Raw genomic sequence first — 27,830 nt, 5'->3', positions numbered from 1 at the left:
AAATGGCTCTGAAGAGTGAAGATGGAATAAAAGCTTTACAGTCATTCATACACGTTAGTCTGCAGCCTTTACAACATCTTTGTCATTCAAAACAACTGCACTTCAGTTTTCTTTTTATTTGACTGATACTCCACCTTTGGTTTAGATCAGATGAAAGTTTTTTGAACAATCTAACACATAAAAATAGTTTTAGACCAAAGCTTTTACTTAAAATTAGGCACAAATTTTCTTATATTTAGTCAACAACAAATGACTAGCTGTGGGGTGACCCTTACTGAAACAAGATAAAGACTTCCTCCAGGCCTGGCCACATTATCACTACAATTTCACTACAAAACCAAACCAAACATGCAGTGCATTCCCTGTCTTTCTTACAACAAACTGCATTTTGCAGTCTCCTATTTTTCTTCCATTTGGGGAAGAAAAAGTGTTTGTTTCAGTCATTAATGTGAATCAGTATTGTTTTCTGCAGAGCATCAATGACAACATTCACCACTGACTCTGCCTGCTCACAGCTGGAAATCTACGTCGTCTTAATCTTCCCATTGTGCTGCTTGTCTGGCACGTAGAGCAAGTGCCACTGCTTCAGACACCCCTGGGCTGCTGCTGGGCTGGGATGTCTCCAAATCTGTTTTTCACAGGAGAAATAACGTTAACTGTGTTGATGTGGGTACAATAGCCATCCTGCATTAGAAAGCCCCATGCTTTTTAAGTTTCATCTGTCAAACATTTGTGTTTGTACGAAGCAGGAATGGTTCAAGCTACCAGGCAGGCTTCTGTGTTTTATTCTGGACATACAATGTGCTAAGGACTCTATGTTGTTAATAACCACTTCAGAAGTGGTTAAGTACTCATTTAATATGATGCAATACTCTTTCCTACAGCTGCTCCCATAAGACAAAATAAGAATCTCATTTACCCAAAAAAATTCAACTCAAGTATACTGAACCTCGAGATCAGTCTTCAGAAGTCACCACCCAACATTGCAGCAAGCTACCAATAAGCTACCAACAGCAAGTGCTGGCCCCAGAAACAGTCTTTTTGTTTTCTCTTTATACAGGGTGCTAAAAGTCTGTGTCTATTACCTCAATCTGTTGTATGCTGTGTCTATACTAAATCAAACATTTTTACTGAGCTGAGCTGGTGAGAGTTGCTTTCTCAGTGCTTAGCATTTGTTGCTTACCAGGTGGGAAGCCAGTCCCCTTCAAGATCCCAGCAGAATAGGGATACTGAAAACAAAATTGACAAGTAGATTTAAGTCAGAGTTTTCCCTCCTGTGCTTGTTATCTTGTATTTAATTATGCATTTCCTGTAAGTAAACCATTCTCTCTCCAGATCTCAAGCAGGATTATGAACATGAATATGCCAACACTTATTCTGGTTATATGTTTTCATCTCTTCAAATCAATCTTTTAAAATGATTTCTACATGTACAGGACTGTCTGTCCTCTTTGTCCCACATATGCCCATTGTCTATATAGGGACATGCTCGATGTTCTATATAGGGAAAACAAGCAGAGACGTCCTTCTTTGACTATCTCACCTCATTGTAGGATGCGTTTTGATTTCTGTCAAACGTCCTGCCTAGGTAGTTTGGCTCTTGCTGGGCACGTTGCATGGATGGGTGGTATGAAGATCTTCTCTGAAAGACATAATATTTGACATTAGCAGTAATATATTATGGCTTCCAGTCCTGGTCTTATGGTCAGTACCCACGCCCACATCTATTACCCATGGTTTTGGGAGATGTTTAGAAGCCAAAAGGCAACCTGGCTTGTACCAGGACCTGCCTGAGTGCTGAGGCACTGCCCTTTGTACAGACCAGGACTCCATCTCATAGTGACACAGGGATACAACCTTAGTGCTTTGCAAACTGCATGGTACTTTTTGCTAGATTATCACCTAGTCAGATAATGCCACAACCCCAATTTTATAAATAGGAGAGGTTGGGGAAGGATCTGAGATAAAAAGGACCTAGGTGTTCATGGTTTGCCACCCACACAGAAATGAAATTTCAGTTTTTCCTTTTCAGACTCTTGTTTTTAGCCACTATTTCTGGTAACACCTCTCTTTCTCGGACTGGCTTCTTTGACACCTTAAGACTTATGCAGGTGATTTAGCTGTTATTAGAATACTTTATATTTCTTTATTCACAAATAACTAGATGGAACAGAAGCAGATACAGTTGTGCACAATAGAGGAAATACAGAGCTGGGACGTAGTACTGGATGCTGTGCAAAGTAGCCCGGTCTCTCTATGCTGTCTGAATTTGGATACGTGGAGCTTCCTGCCTTGAAGAGACTACTTTTGTCCTGGTATTTCTGATTGTTTTGCAGTTATGTTAGCTTGTTTTCTTTCTCTTCTAGGCAAAGGAAAGCCTGGGGAGGCAGGATAACTGTGAGGACAAAGGTGCTTGTAACTTAGTGCCAATTATATGTGAGATTGTGGCAGGTGAGTACACGCCAGGGAAGAGCATGGAGCAGAGAGTGACATCCAGACCTACTTACTAGGAACTAACCTGAATGAACAGGTGGAGAAGAAAAAAAAAATGGCCCTATCTTATTTCAGATCTCTAAAATGGCAATGAGAAGTGGCAGGGAGCAAAGCAGCAACTGCAGATGACAACCTATTCTCCATGGGACAGGTACTTATTTGGGCCTAGCAAACCTTTTTGTTGCCCAAGTATGTAGGTCAAAGAGTTTTCACTCAGCCTAAATGAAAACACTGCACAGCACCTACATGTACACTAATTTGATGGTTCAGCAAGCACCACTGACTTGAAAAATAAATTTAATTTAAAGATGTTAGATGTCTATTGATGTTGTGTGGGATTTAAAATCGGGTTAGATCAGGGCACTCAGTTCAACACATCAGCAAAGATGGGTGAGGAGGACACAAAACATAAACCCATAAGGAAATCTAGAGTCAGGGGAGGAATGCAGCCTTCTTCATATTCTAGGCAAGGTTTAAGTGTGGCTGAACCCTTTTCTGACCATCACTACACCTAGATTAGAAATGTTTTCTTGCAGTTTAATAATCATAAATAATATTTAGTGAGGGGAAGGACCTTCTACATCCTCCCAAGTTAAATTCCTCTCTGGAGTAAGTAGGGAATATCCCAGATATCCTTTTGCTGGCTGGAGCTAAATAGCAAGCAAGCAATTTAGGTGAAGTTTTAAACACAGACATAGCTGAAAATGGCATCCTAATTGAAAGACTAGAGAAATCCCATTGAATCATAATGAACATGTAATTGAAACAGGAATATCTGAACTACGAAACTGACCTGCTGGTCTTGTCCTCTTGGCACAGATGGATTTTGTTTTGCCCTCTGTTGTAAATGGAGTTTTCGAAGTAAAAACACTTTATCTTTTCCTACCTGTGGTCAAGAAATTATTTATCATTAGCTGGAATGGAATAATCATAAGGGAGGCTCAAGGTCTGTGAGTAACCATTGACCAGAATAATCATTAAGATTCCTATTTAATCAATCTATGAAGAGAGCTGCAGCAGCACAGCTTAGAAGTAAAAATTTTTTGCAGCAACTCTATTTGTAAGTTTCCCTGCAACTGACAAGCAGAAGGGCTACCACCCTCATCTGCATTGCTATAGGAGGAGCAGATTACAATTGAACAATACAAGTGTGAGAAAATCAACAAGGAAGCCAAACTTTAAACAAGATAAAGGTGAAAGATGAACTTACGTTAACAATTTGCTTATATAAGAGCTTGACCATGGTCTTTCTTCCTTCTATTATTTGCCAGTAAAGATAAGTAATAATTCTAAAAATAAATAAATAAAGTCCAACAGATGAACACTCATACGCATGTGTATTTCCTTCTAGTCACTGCTTAAACAGAAAGTTATCTTTTTCATTTTGTTCACTAAAAATTTAATAATATACACATGTATATGTCTGTATGCATATAATTGCATATCAAAAGGCAAACATGAAATTGCTTTCTCCTGGAAAAGACCCAAAGGTTTACAGACTTATTCAAGATGAGAGGTACAATTAACATAAGTAAACAATACAAGTTGCATTTAAGATAACAAACGTGAACCTAATGTTCTTACCCAATTTTGTGTCATTTGCTCAGACACATTCATGGACATTAAATCACAACACTGAACACTTATTGTTTCCAGGCCAGTTCTGGTTCCACTTGAATGGCTGGGTGCTTGTTTAATGTGAACAGGTTTGGGCTCTTACGTGTGCACAGGCTATGATGGAAATAGCAAGCAGCACAGCTACAATTTCAAACCCTACCAGTGGGCAAATACCTTAAAGATGCACATGCAGGTTTTGCCAATATAATTCTTTTCAGTCAGGAAGACACTATGTGAATTTACCTGAGATTAGCTGGATGTAGACTGCAACGTACTTATTAGCATGCCCCCAAATACTGTGCTCACTTTAACATGCCACCTGTGTACCACCATGGCCTTCACCACTGTGCCCCCATGGTCAGAAAAGACAAAGAAAACACCTTCTGAACCCCCACTTTTTATGTTGCCCAAAGTTCTAGTAGAGATCAAGCCTGTACTACCTGTGTTTGTGAATGATTTCTCTTTTCCTACTGATTTATACACTAATGAAAAAGGTAATTTCACCTGCCAACTGTACGCAGCATGTTCCTGTTTGCTGATGGCCCTAAAGCTAAATAAACTGATGGTATTAAGATCTGGAAGCCTAGGCATCACTAAACTAAAAGCATTCAATTGAAAGCAGCATATTCTATAGTTAGAATGAAGCTGGTTTGCAAAGAGCTTTGGCATCCTAACATAAAAGGAATAGATTTTATAACTTATTTATGTACTTCAAAGACATGATATTCCAATTTATTAATAATTTCTGATGCTCTAGAATGTACTTTGTAACTCAGTTATGGAGAATGGCTATGACATAGCCAGGTTTTTCCACTTCAGGTTCTTTTCAAGTGCTTTTCATCAGCAGATACTTACAGGAAAATGATGGAGAGGATGAAGAAGAAAAGTTCACTAGTAATTAAGTTGTTGTAGATCCACACTACCCATTTTGAGCCAGTGTAATTTTCCAGTATTTTTATCCACTCAGAGACTGCTGCAAACATAGAAGACAAACCTCTGAAAGGACCACATTCTTCTGAAGGTTTTAACCTGAAAGTGTGAGAAAACAGCTATTTAAAGCTTCATTTACTAACATGTGATTTAGTTAAACACTTTGTTGATGAAGATTCTCATTAGTTTGCTATAGCTCTCTGTTCTCTTTGGACCCTCAGGGAACTTCCATCATTTATGTCTGATTTTTTACTTGGGTCAACTCGTGCACCTTAAAATGCCACCCCAATGTCCCCCTGAGACTACTGCAGCCAGAGATCTAAGACACCCTGCCGCAGTGGATCTGCACCAACCTGTGAACATAATCTTGACCTAAATGTAACAAGTCAATCAGTGTAGCACAGGCTACAGCAATTTGAAAATCTGAATTTCCAAAGTTGCATAACAGATGTGTAAAGGAACCATCATCCCACCTTGCCTTCCAGGACGAGTCACTGCAAACTTTCAGTAACAACAAGCTGTGGTGAAGTAAGGTAGTCTCCTTAGCAAAAATGAACATTTTCAGATAGACAGGAAGAGGAAAATATTGTTTGCTTTGAAATTGAACTAATCTAGACAGTCATGGCCTATAACGTCTAATAGGCCCGGTATGGCCTATAACATTTAATCCGAGGAACAGGCTGGGTCACAGAAATTTTTCAGGAGAAGGAAAGGATGAATCAAATGATTTTCTCTGACATTTAAATAGAATACTAAAACTTGAAGGCAACAAAGTTTCCCCTCCCACTTTCTTATGGGACAAGTTCTGCATTAACCATTTTTTTTTGCAAACTTTCCGAGTGTGTTTTCAGAACACAAAACATCTCATGAATATTTGAATCCTTCCTTTAGCAATTAATACAAATTTGTCTACAGAACAACACAGATTCTTCTGCTTGGTATCAGGTCACAGCATAACATATTGGAACTGAATCTCAGTGCTCTTCCCTACCTCCAGACAGTAACTGCAATGACAGCCAGGACTCCAGTGAGAGAAGGGAAAAACAGCAGCAACATGAAGAACGTTGTCATTTGAGCTGCTCTCCAGACTTGGCGAGGGGGTTGGCAATTCTTCATTAGGCTGACCTTTTAAGAGATGAAAATATACTCTTTTTTTTTTTTGTTACTTATCACTCTAACTGGATTTAAGTCAATACTACTGAAATTGTTGGAAGCAATTGCTAGAATAGCATCTATCAAAAGTATCCAAGGACTTCTAGAACTTGATAGATACAATGTAGTTTTAGAAAAAGGGTATAGTCTTTCAAATACTAAGAGGACTCCGTTGGGTAGTTTGGTTTTGCAGCACACACGAAAAATGTTCATGATGACCAAAGTGCTGGAGCACCTGTCCTTATGAAGGACTGGGGATGTTCAGCTAGAAGAAGAGAAGGCTCTAGATAGACCTCATTGTGGCCTTTCAGTACATAAAGGGGGCTTATAACAAAGATGGAGAACAACTTTTTACATAGGCAGACAGCGATAGGACAAGGGGGAATGGTTTTAAATTAAAAGGGGACATTCGGATTTGAGGTTAGGAAATTCTTCACTCAGAGGGCAGTGAGGCACAGGCTGCCCAGAGAAGCTGTGGATGCCCCATCCCTGGAGGTGTTCAAGGTCAGGCTGAATGGGATTTGTGCAACCTGGTCTAGTGGGTCGCAGGGGGATGGAACTTCATGGGCTTTAACATCCCTTCCAACTCAAGTGGTTCTGTGATATGATTCAGGGAAGTTTGAATTTGTGCTTGTAGCTTTGTTCTTCTGCATTCAACGCTACAAACTGTTCAGTCACCTAATAACCAATCTGTCGTCTAATCACACTGCTGAAACAAAGAACACTGAAAAGAAGAATTTCCACCATGATATTTAGCTGATTCACCCCACTTAGACCTAGATAACTTGGGGGTAGGAAACAGGTGGCTGGGGAAGAGAAAGAGAATCCAAAATCACAGCAATAGGATGAGTATCTATATTGCCACATGCACTTAGTTAATGTATAGTTCATGTGCATTATGCATACGAAATGCACATATCATTAGTTCCCTATGCTTTAATTTTAGTCCTTTATTCTCTCCCCTTTCTAATTCCTATGCTTTCACACTTCTGCCCTCTCAAGTTTTACAGGTTTGCAATTCAAACGTGTGCATACAAATGTTGTTTCTTTAACCAACCAACCAACAAAAACAAAACAATAACAAAGCAACAACAAAACCAACCAAACTGCTCCCCTGGGCACAAAACCAGAGCGTCTAGCCAAACCCAGCACTTTAACCCAATAAATCCTGCCCATATTTCAAGCAGTGTAAATGGCATGGTACTGTATGATGAATACATGTAAAGCTTGTTACCTTTTTCACGTAAAATACTATAAAAAATGATATCATCTGGATACCAGGCAGCAGAGGTGAGAAGAGAATACCAATCCTAACAGAAAAGATTTATAAGAAAAAATTACATCTTCACTATTCACTACACAGTGCTCAGTGCACCAAAAATAGAAAATATCACACTATATTAATATACAGTTAGAGTTTGGCTATCGGCAAATGTATAATTATATTAACAGTGATCCTGTAACAGTAAGTTAACCTTTAGAAACATGCAACTTTAAATATACATATCTGTGTACACATCTGCAAAACTCATAACTGGAGTACTGTACTCATTCTCAGAAATAAGGAGGAAATAAGGCAGTTTTTCCGGTATTTAACACTGAGATTAATTCAACAGGAACACTATTCCAGTGGGGATTAAAACAAAACTTTTGGATATTCCTTTTACAGTTTTCTCCCAGACCAGGGGGCCACAATCTAAATTACTGTAATTATGCGGGTAATAATTTCAGTCACAGAACTGACAAGTCACGATCCTTACAAAGGTACTTGATATATATCATCTCTCTTGGACACTTGTCCTACACTTTCTTTCATGATGCGAAGCACCCGTAAGTGTCTGAATCGGGATGTTCCATGGTATTCCTACATGCAAATGAAGTTTTAGCTGTAAATTTACCACTTACCAGGTCAAAGTCTGTGCATAGATCAAGTCTAAAACATTTCGTGCAATATCAAATTCTGGCATTCCCAGGCTTACAAAGACTATAGTTCCAATAATTCTGGGGAGAAAAAAAGAAAAAAAAAAAAAGAAAAAAAAAAAAAGAATTTGTTAAATGGTATAAACCTCTGCAAATAGGTCAGTGACAGGTTATTCTGGGGTTCCATTAACCACGTGTCCCACAAAGCAGCCACAGCTTGTTGATTAGACAGCACATTAAAATGAAACAGAAGAATCTGACAAAAGCAAATTCCCATAACACACAACAGGAGTAAGAAAGACTTAGGACATTTTTAATGCAAGTCAAAAAAAAGACCAAAAAAAAAAAAAAAAAAAAAGGATTAAAGGATTTATAACTATATCAGAAAAGTATGCTTATGCTTATGATTTAACAATTGAAATGACAATTAACCTCATGACAAAAACCTAACAGCTTTCCAGTTCCCAACTCCTGAAAATTCTTAGCTTTAATCAAAAAAATGAATCCTCTAAACTGACATTTGCAACATATCCTAAACATATTCTACTTTAAACTAACCGAGGTGGCAGGTCGCTGAGACACACAGGTAAGCAATTACCCCAAGGGTTCCGCTTGAGGACTTATAACCTAATTTTATCACTTATTCTTTGCCTGAGATGGGAAGATTCAGTTTCTGCTTTTTGTAGCAAGAACAGGGAGGATTTTGGTTACTGTCCCATCTTGCCTTGAGTAAAGGTCTGGGTACCACCTGATCAGCTGCATCATCAACATTTGAGGGCTGTGTTTCAGTTACTCTGAAGACATACAAGTAATTAAATGTACTTGTACTTTTAACCTTTTATGACTGTAAGTCTGGTGCTTTCACACAGCTCAGTGGAGAACTTTCATAATGGTTGATGACACAGTTTTAGTACTGTGACTTTTTGTAGGGAGGTGGTTTCATGTCTAAAGAGAACGATAACACAGGAGGATTAAAGTACACTGACAAGAGCTGTGAAGGGAAAGTCATCAAGGGCTTCTCAACATTGCTTTGTGTTGATTTGACACAAAAGTCAAAGTCCTAACTTGTAAACCAATCTTGTTCTCATCACATGTGAAGGGCAAACAATCATAAAGATCTCCTACAGAAGTATAGCCAGGATCCCTAAATGTTCTATAGAGGTGGCAAGCACTTAGTACTATACTACTGTAGTCATAAATAATGTTTAGCAGTAGGAAGGGACACGCAACACATTACTGAATTAAACGAATTTTTGTTTACACACTTAGCTGAGCTTACTTTCAGTTAAAAACGCTCTCTCACACACCACACTACAGACCTCTACAGTAGAGAGACATATTACATCCCTAATAAGACTGATTAAAATGAGATTTTAAACTTGCATGCACTCTGTAGAGTGATGTAACAAAAAGAAAAAACATTTACAGAGGGACATACCAAGAAAAGCCAGCAGTGCACCTGTGCGCATGCAGAAAAGCAGGGTTTTCTGCTTGAGACACCTGGTCATTTGGCATCCCATGAAGGAGACCTAATGGAGTACAATGTGACTCCTCTCTGCCTGCATTTGCATCTCCAAAGGGAACAAGGACACACTGGGAGAGTAGAACAGTACACACTGTGACCTCTCCTAAGAGGGAGCTGGAATATACCCAAGGCATGTACCCAGAGACCATGCTGGGTAGAGAGAACTGAGGAAGCTTCAGTTTTTTCCTAGGTCTGCTCCTGTTGGACCTCTCCTTTTCTCACATTGGAGGGGAAAAACCCAACCAACCAACCAAAAGAACTATGTCTTTGGCTAATTAATAAAAACAAGATTAGGAACATAGTGCTCACCTTCGTAAAAATTCTCCAAAGAAAGAGCCAAGCAAACAAAATATGAAGTCAACCAGAATAAGACGATAGATATCTTGGCCAATCAGTGTTTCCCAGCACTTTAAGAGGTGGAAAAAATAAAAACAAATAAATAAATTTTAAAAACATACATGTATCTGAAAGAAATAATTATGTGATTTTAACTTTCCCAAATGCAAATGCTTGGACATCTGAAATCTGGGCTATGGATCAAAGACTTGCTGGCACCCTAACTAATCACAGTTGACCTCTCATTGAAGAATGTTGCAAACCAGCTGAGACTCAAATCGGGTGACTCATTCTCCTATATAAGTTCATTTCTCTGGAAATTCTAATAAAGAAATGCTGGGGTGGGAAATTCAGCTGTCCAAAGGACTCCATGTACTTCTCGTATGAAGCAGGCCTATTACCAACGTGGTTCTTAAAGAGTTATCATAAGTCAAAGACGCATACTTTTGAAACTTACTTGGGACTTTGATGCCGCCACAATGTCAAGCCAGTAGTAGCACAGTATTCCAATAATCGATATTTTCAGGATGATATTTCTACAAAGAAAAAGTAACAGTAACTGCACTGACTAGTCTGTAAGCTGACGGGGAGGAACAATGGTAGGATGGCCATCGGTCATGTTGCTACCTTCTTACACACCAACAATAGCACTGCACAGTGCCAGGACTAACAGGAGCTCCGGTGCCACGTTATTCTATTGTCCTGGCAGAAGTGAAGCCAGGTGTGACGACCTTGATACAGGCCTAAACATGCTGCTGGTTGGGTGTGTGGGCTTCACAGGAGAGGAAGGCCTGAGGGGCACTGGTGGTAATGTAATGTTAATTCCAGGCATCTATAGCAAAGTTAGACCTCCTCACTCCTCTCTCCACTTCCCTTCCTTTCCCCAGGAGGCTCACAGCCCAGTAGCTATCTATGGGAGCTACAAACAAAGCCAAGCCCAGTGTCACAGTGTTCCTAACTCGGAAGGATACCCTGTCCTCATGCAGAGACGTAACACTCCAGAAGACTCACAGAAAGCAAACAGAATAGGGATGGAAGAGCATGCAGAAGCCTTTGGAGAAGATGAATTCACATGTTCCATACCTCAGTACTGCCCACCAAACCATCTAGACATAGCTTGCTGAAAAAAAAAGATGAGTCAGCCAACTTCAGGCAAAAAGCACTAAGAGGAGGGAGCAACAAATACCTGGCAATAGTGACATATGTCCTGTTTCTGGGATTCTGAAATTTCTCCAGCTGTCCAAGCCATGAGTAGAAGAATGGGATGAGCACATTGAGGAGAGATGCAACAATTGGTAGCACCAACATGGCAGCTTGGCTCTCCAGGTCATTTTTATGCCCTTCCATAAACAGCTTTGAGAGAAGAAAAACAAAAAGAACCAACCCCGAAATTAGAACCTTAGCTGAAATGCTTCCTCAAGTTGTGCCCACACACCTGACACACATATCTGAATGTTCTCTGATTAGAGGCCACCGTGTTTTACTGGCCCATATCCAGCACCACAATGACCCCCCCCTTCCACTGTGTTACATGGGACCACAGGTGGGAGCCCCAGCTTAAAAGCTGTTCCAGGGCAAAGGAGAGGCAGTCCTTTCTGAGGCTTCTTCTTGCACTTTCTTTCAAGGCCACCAGCTGCGCTCTAAGCCAGCCGTGGTATGCAACTTCTGGGATGAAGTGGGAGATTTGCTCAGACTCCTCAGGTCCTACAGTCCTGCCATAGTCCCAGTGGTGTGAGTCTTTGCAAACCAGCTCTTTAGGTACAGAAGAACGTGTGTGTGTATTGGCAGTAACATCCACGCTTTCCTACATTCCCTAGTAGCAAACAGACCACAGCTTGCATTCTGTGTATGACATCCATGTGGAAAAATAACGTCTCTAAAAACAGATTGCAAAGTCTGTCCTTACCTCTAGATTATTAATGGCGAGGAAGTAAACACTGGCACAAGCAGCCACTGCTGTTCCCAGGGAAGCAGCCCAGGCACCAAGATGAATAAGAATGTGAACAAGTGTCTCTGTTACAGAATAATTTAGAACTTCCTTGTTTACATCAGTGAGGCTTTCCTGCAAGGAAACAAATTGCAATGAAGAATTGCTTAGTCAGCAGCATGAAGGAAAACCTGTTTCAAGTGACTACTTGAGAGACTGAATAAAAGATTTTTTTTATCTAGAAGATCAGCAAAGTAATATCCTGGGAAAATTAAATGGCCAACTTTGTGTTCCTGTCCTAGAAGTTGTTTCTCTGTTATGCTAATTTAATGTTTAATATGATAAGTCTGCTTTTTGTTGACAAAATATTTAAACTGCGAAAAGGAAAAGAAAAAAAAAAAGCAATATTCTAGCATATGTTTAATAGTCATAGAGATTCGTTCAGTAGAACAAAAGCATTCATTCAGTAGAATAAAACGACATAAATATTTATATGTAGCTTAAAGAGAAAAGAAAAACAAGTAGCTATGACAACTCCAGAAGTTCAAATCAAATGAAACTTAACAGCCAGGAAGACTTAAGTTTATTAGAAACATGACTAGCACGCCTGAGTCACTGGTCTGGAGACTTATTTGTGCATACATTCTGGCAGAGTGATCCAAGCATGCTAGTTATGCTTCTTTGCACCTTTTTGCATCTCCTGTATTTTGTACCTTTATCTGTGTGCTGAGATTCTTTTGTTTCAGCTTCACTGCTTTTTCATTAGTTATATTGAAGTCCCAAGTGCAGAGAAGCTTGCTAGCATTTCCAGAGTATATCTGAGGGTTAATGAAGTTCCTGCAGAAGGATTTTGCCATGCTGCAACAAAAAATTAAATTTGTGAGATGCATAATGGGGAAATAGGTCAGGTTTTCACAGCAGTGCAAGACGGGAAGGGGGAGAGGAGAGGAGTCAGCTTTTCCATCCCTTCCCTTGGCTAGTGGACTTATGTCAGAGCATCTCACATAAGAAGACATGGAAAATAAATCTTAATGTAAGAGTGAACTCTCACACTTCTTTCTCCCAGTTGTTGCTGACAATCATTACTTCATGGATATTAGAAGGCCATGTCAATACTATATGATGTCAGCAGCAACAGATTACAAAAGGGAGATCATGCTGTCAGTTGCTTTGAGCTGGGATTCACCTGCATGGCCCTCACTATTCTGCAGTCGCTCTTCATTCACCTAATGAAAGTTTGATGTGTGAGACTGTCTTTTGAGCAGAATCTTCTGCTTAAACTTGAGACCTGGAAATAAGGACTTACAGAAACACACTCAGGCAATTATCACTGTCTGACATTTACATATTTTTTGGCTAATATAAATGAAATAAGAATATATAATTAGTTTACCTGATCAACAAGATAAGCAAGCAGATGACAAAATACATTCCAACAGTAAAAATATAGGCCAGCTGCATGTTATAAGATGCACCATTCTCCGTTTTACTGATTGTAGCATTGGTGTAAAAGCCATAGTAGAGTACTGTTTTTTGAAAATAACCCTGTAAATATATGGACATCATTCAGAATATTTTCTAGTACCTGTATATAGTGAGCAGTACCATCACCTGAAGCACAATTCAGATGTGGGAGCTGTCCCATTCCCTACTGTAAAATCAGGTGTGATTAAATTTGTGAAAACTGGACCCTGTTTTCATTCTGTCAGCTATAAACTTCCATATGTTGGAGAACTCTAAGAGGTATATAAATGACTTGTATCATTTGGGATGATTTTGAGCATTCAATATGCTTGCAGGATTTACCCTTCTCTGAAAATTCCTGAAGAGGGAAAGTGTTAATCGCTTATTTCTTCAGAGCAATGTTCTGAACTGACAAATTGTAACAACTGCAAGGGAACCAAGGAGGAAGCACGTGACATTCAATACGTGAGTTACTACATCACCGGTGACCTCCTGCAATGACGACTGTACTTTGCAAAATTAAACAACATTACTATAAAATAGAGCCAAATACTTTAAAACCCAATTCTAGAAAGAAAGGGTGAACACCTTTCCTTTTGAAAAAGAGCATTAGCAAGAGCAGAATCGTGTTTATTAACCAGAGAAATCCTTCAACAACAATAAAATTGACACAATTTTTACAACTGTCAGAGACAGAAAAAAAGAGTAAGTCTTCTCAGATCAAGTAGTTGATGAATACTACTAAACTTAGAGCAATGCAAAATTTTTGTTTATAAATATCCTGGAATTTTATTCCCTGAATATAAAGATCTCCACATAGTGAAAGATCCTCCTGTCTACAGGGCACACTACAGTTGGTGGGTTGCCACACAAAATCTGTGCACTCCTTGGAAGAATAAAGCTTTAGAAATAAGCAAAACTCACAGGAATATATACTGAAATCTTTACTGTATTTTTAGAGGAAAATTAACATGGGAAAAATGTTCTGCTAAAGACTATTGTATCCACCTCCAGAAGGCCTGACTTCCACTCCTTTCTAGAAGAACAAGGAAAAAATCTTGATATATTGCTGAACACAGCAATCATTTGCAGTAAGACACATTCATTAGAATGAGTTCCACCCTGGGTTAATGTTTGTTGTAGTTTTTGTTGTTTTGTTTTGTTTTTCAAATACACACTATCATTTCTAGTCATATAAACATCTAACTCAATCTCTTAAGAAGAAATATTTGCTTTTTTACTTTGTCATGATTTTTAAAGTAGATCTGTTGCAGAGAGTACTAACACAAATCCATTGTTACATACTTACAGCTCCAGTGAGCAGCTCCAGACCCGTGAATGAAAGGTTATTTGGTTCTGCTGCAATAAACTGAGGGACTGTGATGAAACTGAAGTTTATGAGGAATGAGAAGATGTTGAAACTTAGCAGCCACTTCAAGAAAATAAAATACGAAAGAACACTTGTTCCAAACTCGCCACCAATGATCTTCAGAGTCTTGTGCCATAACCACAGTTGGTGAAAACGTTCTGACAAGCTGTTTCTAAATCGTCGAAATGACTGAAGTACAAAAGATATGAGAGAGATGGACCTCAGCAAGCAGTCTTACACAGGGCTCAAATTCACATAATGCAGACTCACATTTTTACAGCTCCGTTTTGATGATAAGTACATATTTCTCCCATTACATACACTGTAAGATGCTGAACTGGTGTTCCTAACGGCTACCATAATGCAAGTCATTACTAATGAACACTGCAGCAATGAATTGGTTCTTTGGAAAGTAAGAAAGCAAGCTGCCAAATACCTCTGGAGACAATAATAACACTGCAGCTGTAGTGGTTTACTTGATTGTGATAAACGGAAGTGTCTGACACTTACCACTTCTGTTCTGCGTAGACACTTTGTACAGCAGTCAAATTGAGTACCACGTCTCCCTGATTTTTCTGTTATTTCTCTAAGAACATTATTCCTGAGGAAGAGCAGGGCAGAGGGTGACAGGCATTATAGTACAGGTTGTAATTAAAACAAGAAGCCAAAGAAGCTGCCGCAAACACATGCTCATGAATGTGGAGTCAGTTCTAATGGTTGTTTTTGCATTAGCTGATACCACAGCTCTTGTCCATTACAAGCTGAGTTATGACAGCATATCCTAGACCCTCCACTAACTCATTGATGGAAATATATATATATAATATTCACAGATATTAAGTAATTATATGTAACTAGACATGATGGCTGAGATCATGTGGTCTGTTCTTAATTTGCAATGACCAACATCCAAGTTCCCTTTGAATAATAATCACAAGTTTTCCTGCATGCTGAAAGACATTGCCTTGCTGTTTCATTTCATGTTACGTAAAAGATTCTTCTCACTCACAGAAAGGACACCGAAACATCTTTAAATTATTTTTTCTTGCAAGATGTTAACTTTTAAAAAGTGAACAAAAAAGTATTTTCAGTTCTTTCATACTCAAAGTAACAAACTCAAGTTGAGCAGATGGCAACATATGCTTGATAACTAGATGTCAACATTATGCTGCTTGTAAAGCTAAACAGATAAACTTCTATTTTTACCTGATTTCTCTCTTTTTTTTCATGGTCTCTGGCATTTTCTGTATTGCTTTAATCCTTTCACGGGTGGACATACTTGCAAGATTTTCAACTAACTTTTCTTCTGCACAAAAAACATGAAAAATCCAAGTTTTGGGATGATAAAACAGTAGTTTTTATGAAAAAAATATGAAATTGATATAATAATATTCCCCACTTTCACTGCCACTAACATGTGGCAGGTTCTGAGACTTAATGATACAGCTCAGAATATCCTTACCAGTACCCTAATAGAGATGTATGGAAATAGCACAATACTGAATGTTAAAAAAATAAGTGTCACTTCTCTACTGTTTGTTTAATGTTAATGCAAGGAGCTGTAATATAAAGGAAGATACAATACTAACAGACTGTAAGGTTCTGGTCTATTGCTGATCATCATTTAATAGTTACATTTCTAAGATACTACTTAATGATTTGAAAGCTAGACTTTTGTGTTATTTATTCTGTAATCTTAGTTGAAGTTAGTTGATATGAAATAGATAGTAAGATATTACTCCTCTGAATAAAGTTAGCTAAGTAACATGAACTGTATAATAAGTCAGGATGCTCCTAGGCAAAATTGTCTTCGGACAATTTCACTTTCACAGAAAGAACTTAAAAATATACCCTTCAATCTCTCTGCCTACATGCAAGTGTATGCCCTCCCTCTCACGTGTTCCCTGGTCACGCCCAATGATTGCATGCAAGTTTTCAGATACACACTGGAAAAATGGTATTGGGCCCAGTCTTCAGCTGTCATGGAAAACTGTCTCATCTAACCCATTCATAAACGTCCACATTGATTATTGGAGGTTTTCTTCCTAGAAGACACCTCCTTTCTTTCAAAATCCTTCTACTGACTGAGAGATTGTTTCAGAATCACATTCAATCATGCTGAATATATGTATCAGCTTCCATTTTTCTGGGGCCAAATCGCAGCTGTTTTCAAGGTATTCCATATGTCAAGCTTCTTTCATCCAATTATTCAAACTTTATTCCTTAAATGCATCTGTCTTCCAGCTATGATGCCAATGAGTTTAGCCACAGCTTTCCTTACTTTAGCTCCCAAGTAAGCTAATGGCCAATCTGCTCAATGTTACACCTCCCCCCCCTTTTGAGCTCAACCCTCTAGTTTGGAAGGCCCCAACTGACTGAAGTGTCTGCTAGTTGATGCACATGTTGCAGGCCCCCAGCCACATTTACTACTTAGGTCTAAAGCTGTCCTGATGTTACTGTCATTTTTACTTTAAGCCAACTTCCTTTATAGCTACTAAAACGAATCAGAAAAAGAAAAGTAACTGTATCTCCTTGTAGAGGTACTTCTTGAACTTTCAGTACCTACACATTTAACCTCTAGTTGATTATGTTAGAAATGCACACTCTCCTTCCTACCAGGTATTAAAAGCTATGGAAAAAGCTATGTTTGGAAATGTCCTCTCTCTATGGTCACTTACAGAGCAAGACAATAAAATACCAATAAAATTTGTTACACCTTAATACAAACAGGATTTTGCCAAATCAGATCTTAAATTAAAGACCATGTTCCTATGATGAAAAGAGGAAAAAATCAAAGAATTTCTTACTATGAGAGTACAGAAAAATGTTTCTTTCAATGCATCTAGGTTATAATTGCAGAAAAGAACTCTTAGTTACATTCAAGAAGCAGCAAGCAGGAACCAAACTGACTGTAACAGTAAGATTACAGGATATGGGAAGAACAGTTCCTACCCAGAAAATTAACAATAAACTGCTATGCTAGGCTAAGGGGGAACTCAGACTGTACTATTTCAATCCATCTATATCTTAATGAACATAAATCTCCAATTACTGCTATAGTCCAGATTTTATTTTTAGACAACAGAGAGAAAAATTCACTAAAAACAGTCTCAAAAAAATGCATCCTATCCTCCCTTTATTTCTTCCTCCAATGAACCTTTTCAGATAACTGTATAAGTTGGGGTTTGTTTTATTTTTTATGTTGACCCACTTACCGTGAGTTTGAGTTAAAATAGGTAGGTATTACAGCTTTCATTCCTCAAGGAACAAAGATCATCACTTTCAGAAAGATATTGAAAAATTCAGCTACAGTGATGTAGGACAGTAAAATAGAATTAGTGTGTTCTGATTCCTTTCATTAAGTGAAAATCTGCATACCTGAACAAGAAGGCTTTTTAAATTTTCATTATTTCATGGAAGGTGAGACTAACGTTCGGTATTCTGATTCATCACAATCCTTGTATCTTACCTTCTGATGCACTGGAAAAACTGGGAGCAGAGGGGCCATCCAACAGATGGAAGGGAGAAGGTGGGCTGTATGCCCATTCTGGCTCAGGCTCAAAGGAACGATTATCTGTTGAAGGGAATCAGAATTATACAGAAAGTCGTGTGCTGCTATGGATTATTTACACACACAGAATATCAGGTCTTTTGACCAAATACAGTTCTACTACAAATACAGCAATATATCCTATTTAAAAAAAATTCTCCCTCTTTACTATGTATATCCTACTGTTCAATGAATCACACACTCCATAAAAGTCAGTATTTACCAATAATCTGTTACTACAATAGTTATTTGTTAATATATCATCAGAACTCCTTTCTAGGAAAACAAAACAAAACAAAACACCACACTGCCACCAAGTACAAATATATGCAGACAGTTGAGCCTTCTGGAGCTACAGGATACAGGACTTGCTCCGGATAGAGTGAGCCATAATTTGTTTCAATGTTTATGTCGATTGTTGATAGGAGAAATTACATACCATGGAATTTTCCATATGGACTTCTCCTTTGGACATCAGCTCTTGAAAAACTTTCTCTGTATTCAGAGCCATGTCTCATGGAGGCCATTGGTATGGCTGGAGAGTAATTCTCTCTTCTTCCATTGGGCTCTCTGTTGTTACCATATGGTGAAGAATCACAGGGGTTTTGGTGAGGTAACAGATTCCGTTGAGACCTCCTGCTGTGTGAGCAATAAAAAGGAAAAACTTGAGTGCCATAAAATCTTTCAATAGATATCCTTAAAAAATTGTTACCTATTATCATCAAATCTGAGTACTAGCACAGATACGAAGAGGTATTTTGTATTTAGAACTTCAGCATCATAACTCGGGTTTGGTCGTCAACTGAATTAGAAAGACTAAAACTTTCTCCACTTGAATTTAGCATGGAGTTTGCCTAAACATGAGTAAGTGCTTGGAAAACAAGGACATGCAAGATTATAACATGCTGTGAAAATTACTAAACTAAAAAATATCCATGATATCTATGCCATAAGTCCTAAAAAAAAAAACAACTGATAAATTATGAACACGTAAAAAGCAAGCAAGCAAGCCATTTCTCTTAAATGCCACCTTCCTGATGACAGCTTTAAAAGTTTGTGCCTGAGAATGAGAGCAAAAAGGAGGGATTAAAAGAATTCCACAAATCAAAACTCAGGAAAAAAAGTTTCCCCTGCACTTAAAAAATTGCTTTTTTTATGGCACAGTCACAACAGCAGAATTAAATGAACTCACTTTGTATCAATTTCCAGTGTCTCTGAGAAGTGGTAGTCTGGATTTTCAAAAGCTTCATTGTAATAATAAGACATGATGAGTCTGTGGTTTGAGGGAAGAAATCTTCCTTACTTTTGTCTCTGCTGCCTCAGTAATATGTTCATGACAAGACAAATATCAGACCTAATTACAAAACAGATGCATATACATATGAAATGGAAAAAAAGGAAGTTCATTTTAGCACAATAGTTAATTATGTCATTCTTCTAACAAGTAACATGAAACAGTATAAATGGGAAATGGTTTTAATTTTGTTCTCTGATTTTATTCTACTTACTGTTGAGAAATTATGGTCCATGAGAAGTTGCAGGTAAAATGAGAAGTATTTTTCTATAGCTATCTCTACAAAAAAATAAAGAGCTTGAGCATGTTTCCCCAGCACTGACAGACAAGTAAGAACATGTTGAAATATTAAGAAGAAAAATTCTCTTTCTTCTTCATACAGGAAAAGACAAACACACAGTTTTTCTCTGATCACTGTGTTTCCAAAAAACAAAGAGCAGGTGAAGTCTGCCCACTTCCATACTAGCAACAGCACCTCTAAGCCTTAGTTGTGAACACACAACACGTTGGATCGATGCTGTGTACATAGCTGACATTATTTAGAGAACCATTTTTAATGAGGGCTCTTCCAATGACCTAATGTATTGATCTTGTAAATAGTTTCGTTCTTAGCTTTATTTCTTACAATGTTCCACATTAGCACTAAACAAACCAGACTTGTTCAGAGTTTAACTTTATTTACAAGAATGGGAGTATGCAGTTAAGTTGGCAAAAGGAGAACCTCATATTCAAATTAAACACAGAATCCATATTAAACAAGCAATTATTGAAATTATTCAGAAGTCATACTCAAAAAATGAAAAAGAAGCAATTTTTAGCATTTGCTCTTAAAGGCGTCATGCCAAGTTTGATAGCTGGGAAGATATCCAACAACAGAGAAGAAAAATAAAACAAAACAAAACAAAAAGACATGTCTGGCAAAATCTATCAGATTCCCTGCTTTACTTTCAGCTCCACTCCTAGAAATGTAGAGCTGAATCTCATTTAACATTACCCTCTCAACCAGCTTTTCTGTCTTCTGTGGTTCTCACTTCTAATTTCTACCACCGTAAAGAAAGTATCACATGAAGAAAAGTATCTTCCAAATGGATAATTGAAGTGTCTTGTTAAGGCTTTTGAAGGCTTGTCAAAACCCTAGCTCTTTAATTACTATCGTATCATTTACACACCTAAGGATTTTGGCAGATAGTCTAAAATCATGCTGTGTAACATACATTTGTAAAACATTGTCCAGGTTTTGCACAATGACTTGCAAAGAGATTTGCCTGTAAACATAGATAACTGATTCTTACATGTTAATTAGAAAATTGTCTATGCTTTCATTATATCATGATGCAGCATGTTTTAATGATGCCCACATCTTCAGCAAACATTCAGTTAAAAAAAAAAAGTACAGCAGGCAATTGGTATGTGCCATATCACCCTTGGCTTCTGTAAATAATGGACTTTGATCCCTGCCAACAAGAAACTGTAAACACAGCCTTCCCCTGGTGAAACTTGTATTTTTCAGGCAAAAACCTACTGAGACAGGGTGAGATTCACATGTAATCAAACAAGCAATAAGCAGAGTTTCCTCCCTCTATCCCCAAAGAAAATCAAGAATCACTCCAGGAAACAAATGTAAGGGTCTTACATGAAAAGTCATAGCAAGTTTTAATCTCCTGAGAGCTAAGCTTTCTTTGACAGAAAACTACTTAGCCCCTGATGAGCTTTTGAGAACTAGCTTACAATATATATGGAGTTTTATACAAACTACTCAGGAATTAGCATGTTCTGTCCTTACACTTCATCAAAAAGCATAGAAGTACAATTTTTGAAAAAGATCATGATCGTTTTCTGCAAGAATTTGCCTGGAAAATCAAATTTCCCTCTCTAAGAGCATTTAACATTTCAAACTGTAATGGAAAGCTATCTAAGAAAAGATGCCTTTCTCAGAGGAAGAAAATTCTCAGACAACTGTCTTTGAAGAGTGCCCCAAAATACGCTGGTTTCCCAGGAAGCCAAACTCTCAGATTCAGCCATCCAGAAAGCTGTGAAGCCTGCCAGCAAGGCAACTGGAGAGTTGAGCACAGATCTAACCAGCCTGTCAACTTGCCTGGTCTTTGCTCAAACTGTAGAGATCAAACACTCTGACAGATAAACATAGGTTCTGTAGAACCAGCACTACCCAGAAGCGCTTTGTTCTGGCAGTAAGCATCACCCAGCTACACCAACCAGCCCACTAAAATGCACCCAACCAGAGGAAACAGATCAGCATGACTAAAAAATACATCCATTACTTCTTTCTCTTACTTCATTTGAAGAACTCTAGACCTTAGGCTTGCAAAAACACCCAAATAAACCCGAGAGACAGTCCATGGGCTCCATCATTATTCACTTTGTTTCCTTTGAGTTTAAAGATGCACTTTATGCCAAAATTTCTGCAAAAATCCATAGAGACATTTACAGTCTAAGAAGGAATCCAGCACGTGAAACAACACACGTCTTTCTCTGCACTCCTGAAGCTTAGAGGATTTTAAATAAATTCCCCATGTAGGCTGAGACATATTCAAATTTTTGAAGTTTGCTCCTGCAAAAACTAGAGATTTTTCTCTTGCTAGTTGAGAATATTAGATCCTAAACCTTGAATGGCATTTAGAGTAAGCAAGAACACGCACAACCCATTTTTTTGTCTGAGGCTGTACTTACCCAAAGATTATTGTGATATCTGGTGCACACAGTGCTGCAGAAGGGGATGGAGGTGTGTCTGTGCATGCGTGCTAAAGGTGTACAAGTGGCATGCCAGGGTTACACAGGTAGCACAGATAGGGTGTACACACAGCACACCAATCCACCCTCTTCCTCCATCCCACACCCAAAGACCATGAGAAACTTTTCCTATCAAATCAAGTACATACATTATTGGTTTGGTTTGCAGTTTCATGCACTGGCAGTTTATAAATTTCTGATCAGGTATAATTTGTTGGAAAGAACCAGAAGCATGTAATACTGAAACTAAAACATTTCCTTCTTCTCTTTGACCTATGACCAGATCCAGTAAATCATAGCTCCAGGAACAGCTATGAAGTTTAGACTTTGCTTCCCATTGAAAATTTTATTTTCCAGAAGGAAAAAATAAATAACATAGCTGGAGAACAAAGGTTATTTATCAAGGAAAGAAAGCAGGAGTTTGACAAACCCTTTACAGGGTGGCATCTGTTTTTTTGGATGACATTTTGTATTTTGGCAAACAATGAGGCAAATCTTATGCTCTCCCTCTGAAGAAGAGAAGGGTTTAAGGTCAGTGGGCTTAAGAATCATACATGTAGATATGTAAGTAAGGTACAGGATAGGTAGAGAAAGGGTGCTTTCCGCTTAAATCACTCAACACACTCTGTAATGATAAAGAACAGGAAACTCCAAGCAGTGCAAATTTGCGCTTCTGGATCGATTCCCAGAAAAAAAATAACTGCTTTCACGTCACAAACCAACAGCCATGACAAAATATTCCAGGTTACTGTCACCTATTCCTGTTTGGGTAATTCACTGCTATAGGCACTGATCCTCTTTTAGAATATTAATCAAGCAAACGTGACTGTCTTGCTAATTACGCTTTGCCCTGGTATCATGTTTTAGGAAAGCCATCTACACCTTCGAGTCATTTACCTGTAATCTCTCAGTAACAAGGATTACGTAAAGTAAATTCTACTTGTGCAAATCTTGTAGACAAATGCAAATGGTAAACTGCGGAACTACATCATAGTTTACCTAACAATGATGAATGAAGGGGATAGAAATCATGGAAAAAATGATTCATATGGTGGAATGTGTTCCTTTAGCATAAAGATCTTTTAATTTTGTAGGCTAGGACTGAACAGTATTTCACCAAGATATATGTTATTTTCATTCATGAACCCCTCTCCTGTTTAACACATTCCACACAGCTTCAAACTGAATATCAGATTGATTTCTGGAAGCAAAAAGTAAGTTTGAAAGTCAGACTGGAGTTAAAACTAGATTACATGTTGCATCAGTAGCAAAGGTCTGGCACTAACCGCTATTCTTCCACCATCTCTACCCCAACAGTTTCAACACAGCTGCAACAAACCAGGAAGTCTCTCAGAAATCTAAAGAGCCTGTGAGCTAAACAAGCACTCAGTTTGAGAAAAACGGATCTTAAATTGACCTATTAGCAATGAAACAAGTGTGAATTATACAGGGAAGTGAAGGTTAGCTTTTATGCATATTTCCAAAGTACCTGGTCTGCACTGACAAGTGCCACCTCTTACTGGCTGTCTATTGTGTTTTTATTGTTGTCACAACAGACAATAACAGAGCTTTATTACGGTAGACCTTCGACTGAAGTCTACCGAATTAGTTTCAGTAATGCAAACCATGCCTCAAAAAGAGGCTACAAAAGATCTTCCCAGTGAAAGAGATGTGGTAGCAGCAAAGATTCATTTGTTTACCACTGCAGAGTAAAATTGCAGGTAAGAAAAATGGGAAGGGAAAGGTGACAGCATCACTGTTACTGTCACAATGCTGTTGCCTCTCCCAACACCTTGTTGAACCTCAAGCTTACAAAGGAAGGTATTTCCCAGTCCTATAGTTCACTGCTCCCTACCAGAATACAGGTCCCGTTCTCTCTGCCCCCCGCCCCCCCCCATCTATTCTTGATGAGAGAGAGCAGGGTGCAGAGTGGCTGGGCAAGCTGTCAGGAGCAGGGAGAACAGTGTCTGTCTGACATGGGGACATCCTACTGCTGGACTATCTCCGCTGTCAGCTGGCTGCTCCCAACATTTCCAGAAACAGCTTCAGCCCAATAAACTCGGCTTCTTATCTGCTCTATATCCATTTTTTTTTTTTTTTACCTGCTCACTGATTTGCCTTGTCCTTTCCATTTAGTAGTCTTCTTGTAATTTCCTCCTACCCCCAAAATATAGTGACACTACAACATTTTCATCCTGTTAATTTTGTTTGCAAGTTAAATCCCTTCTATTATGCGTGGTTGCTTAGATAAGGCTTTTAGAGAAGGACTGACAGCTACTTAACCTTTGCAGGTCTCAAGCAGGATTCTACAGCTCCACCTGAGTTTAAGTGCCTTTATAATAAACATACCCCTGAAACATTAAAAAAAATTATTACAGCATATAGTTTAATTTCTGTGTCCAGTTAAGTGTCTTGAGAACTTGGCACACACTTCAAAATTTTTGCTTAATGGAAATGGATTAAAACTTGGATACTTCATAGTACTCTCCCTCATCTAGCACAAAAATACCTGCTCCTCCACCTAAACGGGCTCACAGAATCACAACTGTTGTGGACTGATATAAATACAATGAGGATTTTGTAAAAACAGTATACCTGTCAGAGAGAGGAAAGATTAGCAAGAATAAGAAACTGTGAACAGAATTCTGCATTATTTTTGTGACCCTTGAAAAACTTTACCTAGCTCATTGTCTGATCATTATTATGAAAAAAAAAAAAAAAAAGGCTAAGACAAGCATCACTTCATACCTGTGCAAGTCAGTCTTGTGACTAAATTTCCTAACTACAAACTATCACCTTCTTTGCATATGAGGACTAAATCTTGCTTTGCAAAACAAGTTTGTTAAGTCTGTCTACTAACCTACACTACCAGCTACTCAGATCTGAAAGAAATGTTTAGTTACAAAAAATAAAAATAAAAATAAATAAAAATAAAAATAAATAAAAATAAAAAATAAAAATAAAATAAGTACTTTTCAAGAGCACTTGTTTGGAATTGACTTTACTGCTTTCCATGGAAAGACAGCCTATCACACCTGATCTGTTAGAGTATTAGAGGCAGGAGATACAGATTACAACAACAGTTCCAATGTTTTGCTTTGTTTATTCTGTATGTGCAATGGACACCTATTCAGTTTAAATGCAACCTTCAAATTATACTTTAATGAGCAGTATCAGTTACAGGAGTCTCATTCACAAGTTCTATTGGAAAACCCCACAGAAACTACACATACAGTCATTTTATGTCAAAACAGTGCTTTGAAGACACACAAGTTTGTTGATCTGAAAAAAAAGCTATTGTTCTGTTTGTAATTTTTAGCTTAACTTCCTGTTAGGATATTGTCATCTCATCCTATTTGCACAGCTAGCACTTATGATGACCCTGAGGGAAAACAAAAGCTATTCATCACATTCTAGCAAGTCAACTAGGAAGCTAGAAAATGTCTGGGAAGAACCAGTGAGCAGAGCAGACAGTCAGTACCGTCACAGCTTTCTCCTAGCTCTTCAAAATCCTTACAAGCAGTTTTCAAATTGCTGGACAATTAATTTTGTATAAACTATTTTATTTTATTTTATTTAGACAAAGGAAAGGTAAATTACAACACAGTGTAACACGTCAGTACATTAGGGCTCTACTCCTCAGTGAATGTACAGAAGCTATGGACTATACACGTCACAGAGTCTTTCATAAATTTATGAACAGGGACATCTTGACAAAGTGCTAGTGCCTGTTATGTCAGCCCATAGAGCAACACCACAACACCTCACCACTTTCATGGCAAGAAAAAAAGACCTTCCAGCATATGCATGTCCCACAAGTTTACTCTAGAAAAAAAATAAATAATAAAAGAGGTGAGAATATGAGGGAGAGAAAAGAATAAAGGAAAATAATTGATTGCTTTGCGCTAGCCCAAAACAGGACGCAATTTCCATTACATTGCTTAGTATGGGAAGTTTGCTGCTTTGTCCTGTGTCGGGCTGTTTTACGTGGGCAGGGACTGACACAGCACCCACATCTGAGCCACCATTCTCAAGCACAGCTTCAGTTTTACACTGGTGTATAACACTACTACATGGAAAAGGATATGGCCGCTGAGTCCCATGAGTTGCAGACAAGACTGCAGTGACACAAGGTCAGTGGAAGCAGAAGTTAGCACAGCCTCAACCCAGTACCACTGACTTGTTGCAGTTTGCTTAACAAAGGCTGTTTCAAAGGGAAAGAGGTTTAGCAGTGAATTTTGGATGTAAAGACTGGGCTTTGAATGTAATCTTCTGCATGGAAGAGTTTAAACCTTTGTAGGTTTGGGATAAAGAGAAAAAAAAAAAAAAAAAAGTAATTCTGTGATTGAATGAAGAGAGAGCAATGTTTAAGTAGTAAGCCTGTGTGTTTTGAGGGTGTTACAAAATGCTAGACCACAAAGAGCATGATTCTTAAATGGGAGATTTCCCTGCCAGACGTCGCACTGCAAGCTGGTGATCACAGCACGGCTGGTGTGACCCCTCACAGTCCAGAGCGTGGCACACCCCATCACACTGAACACATCAGGGAAGGCTGAAAATTGCTGTGGCAATCCTCCCCTGTGGGGTTGATCCTTCCAGCTAAAGCCAGCAGAAGCTCTTTAGTGACAAACGGGGAGCTGAAGCTGCGAGGTGCCACATAACTGGGCTGCTACCAAGGAGAGGACACCACTCCAGGTGGTCACTCACCACCCACCTTGCAGAAGCCGGGCACATCCCCCAGCACACATGCAACCCAGCCTTAAGACTTGTATCCGTCTACATTATCAGCGAGCTTAGGAAACTACAGCCAGCTGTCTGGCTGTTCAGGCGACTCCTCCAGCCCAAGGTGCAGAGAGAAACCACCACCCAGCCCCACCATCGGAGAACAGCTACAAGGCCCTGAGGGTCCCCCAGGAGCTCCCCAGGCTGCCCCCACCGAAACCCCAGCGCAGCCCCCACCAAAACCCCAGCACAGCCCCCACCCCTCACCTGCTGCCGGCCACCCCACATCCCGCAGCAGGCACCTGGGTCCCTCACCCTGCCGGCTCCTCCCGCAGCCCTGGACCGCCCCAGTGAAGTCCTGCTCCTGAGGCTTACGGAGAGGGAAGGAGCAAAACGATCGTTTTTTTTTTTTTGCTTTACCTGGTGCAGAACACGTCACTTTATTTCCAGCTGATCTCTCAGGCACCCGCCTCCCCTCCAGGAGTTAAGGCATGCCTTGCTGTTGGCTCAGATCGCAATAGTAAAGGGACACAAAGTACAAAGAGACAGAAAGTAATTAGTTTCAGACACGTGGTGTGTTAACATTGATTATTGGATTAATCATTTGTATAGCAGAGAAAAAGAAAAATCTTGACCTTGCATCTTGTATTGCAGGAAGGCTCATTTAGTGGTAAAAAAAAAAAAAAAAAAAAAAGTGAGTTCACACTAAAGCTGGCAGTACTTAGCAGCTTCTGGGTGGGGAATTTCATACCAGCCCCAGGTTGCTGAACTCTGTAGGGAACA

General features: G+C 38.9%; 1 protein-coding gene across 2 annotated transcripts; it reads right to left on the bottom strand.

The window, feature by feature from the left end:
- Positions 1-365: 365 nt before the first annotated feature.
- On the bottom strand, positions 366-27,830 carry TMC5 (transmembrane channel like 5). 2 transcript variants are annotated; one of them, XM_084295812.1, is made up of 22 exons: positions 27,468-27,830; positions 19,476-19,637; positions 18,723-18,922; positions 18,203-18,307; positions 15,940-16,039; positions 15,244-15,334; positions 14,674-14,922; positions 13,294-13,445; positions 12,614-12,758; positions 11,880-12,035; positions 11,160-11,326; positions 10,431-10,509; positions 9,947-10,044; positions 8,098-8,193; positions 7,427-7,502; positions 6,032-6,165; positions 4,966-5,139; positions 3,704-3,782; positions 3,287-3,379; positions 1,544-1,642; positions 1,184-1,229; positions 366-628 (listed from the first exon to the last, which is right to left on the bottom strand). In XM_084295812.1, the coding sequence occupies exons 2-22, from the start codon at positions 19,547-19,549 to the stop codon at positions 534-536; spliced, it is 2,508 nt and encodes an 835-aa protein (XP_084151938.1). In that variant the 5' UTR covers positions 19,550-19,637; positions 27,468-27,830; the 3' UTR covers positions 366-533. The 2 variants fall into 2 exon arrangements, 1 of the variants encoding a protein (XP_084151938.1); XR_014618877.1 differs by lacking the exons at positions 366-628; positions 1,184-1,229; positions 3,704-3,782 and having other exon boundaries at positions 1,598-1,642.

The sequence above is a fragment of the Netta rufina genome, assembly GCF_964035555.1.
Source record: "Netta rufina genome assembly, chromosome: 15".
Classification (NCBI taxonomy): Eukaryota; Metazoa; Chordata; class Aves; order Anseriformes; family Anatidae; genus Netta; species Netta rufina.
The sequence above is the reverse complement of the archived record's forward strand: the minus strand, read 5'-3'. Positions and strand labels throughout refer to the sequence as shown.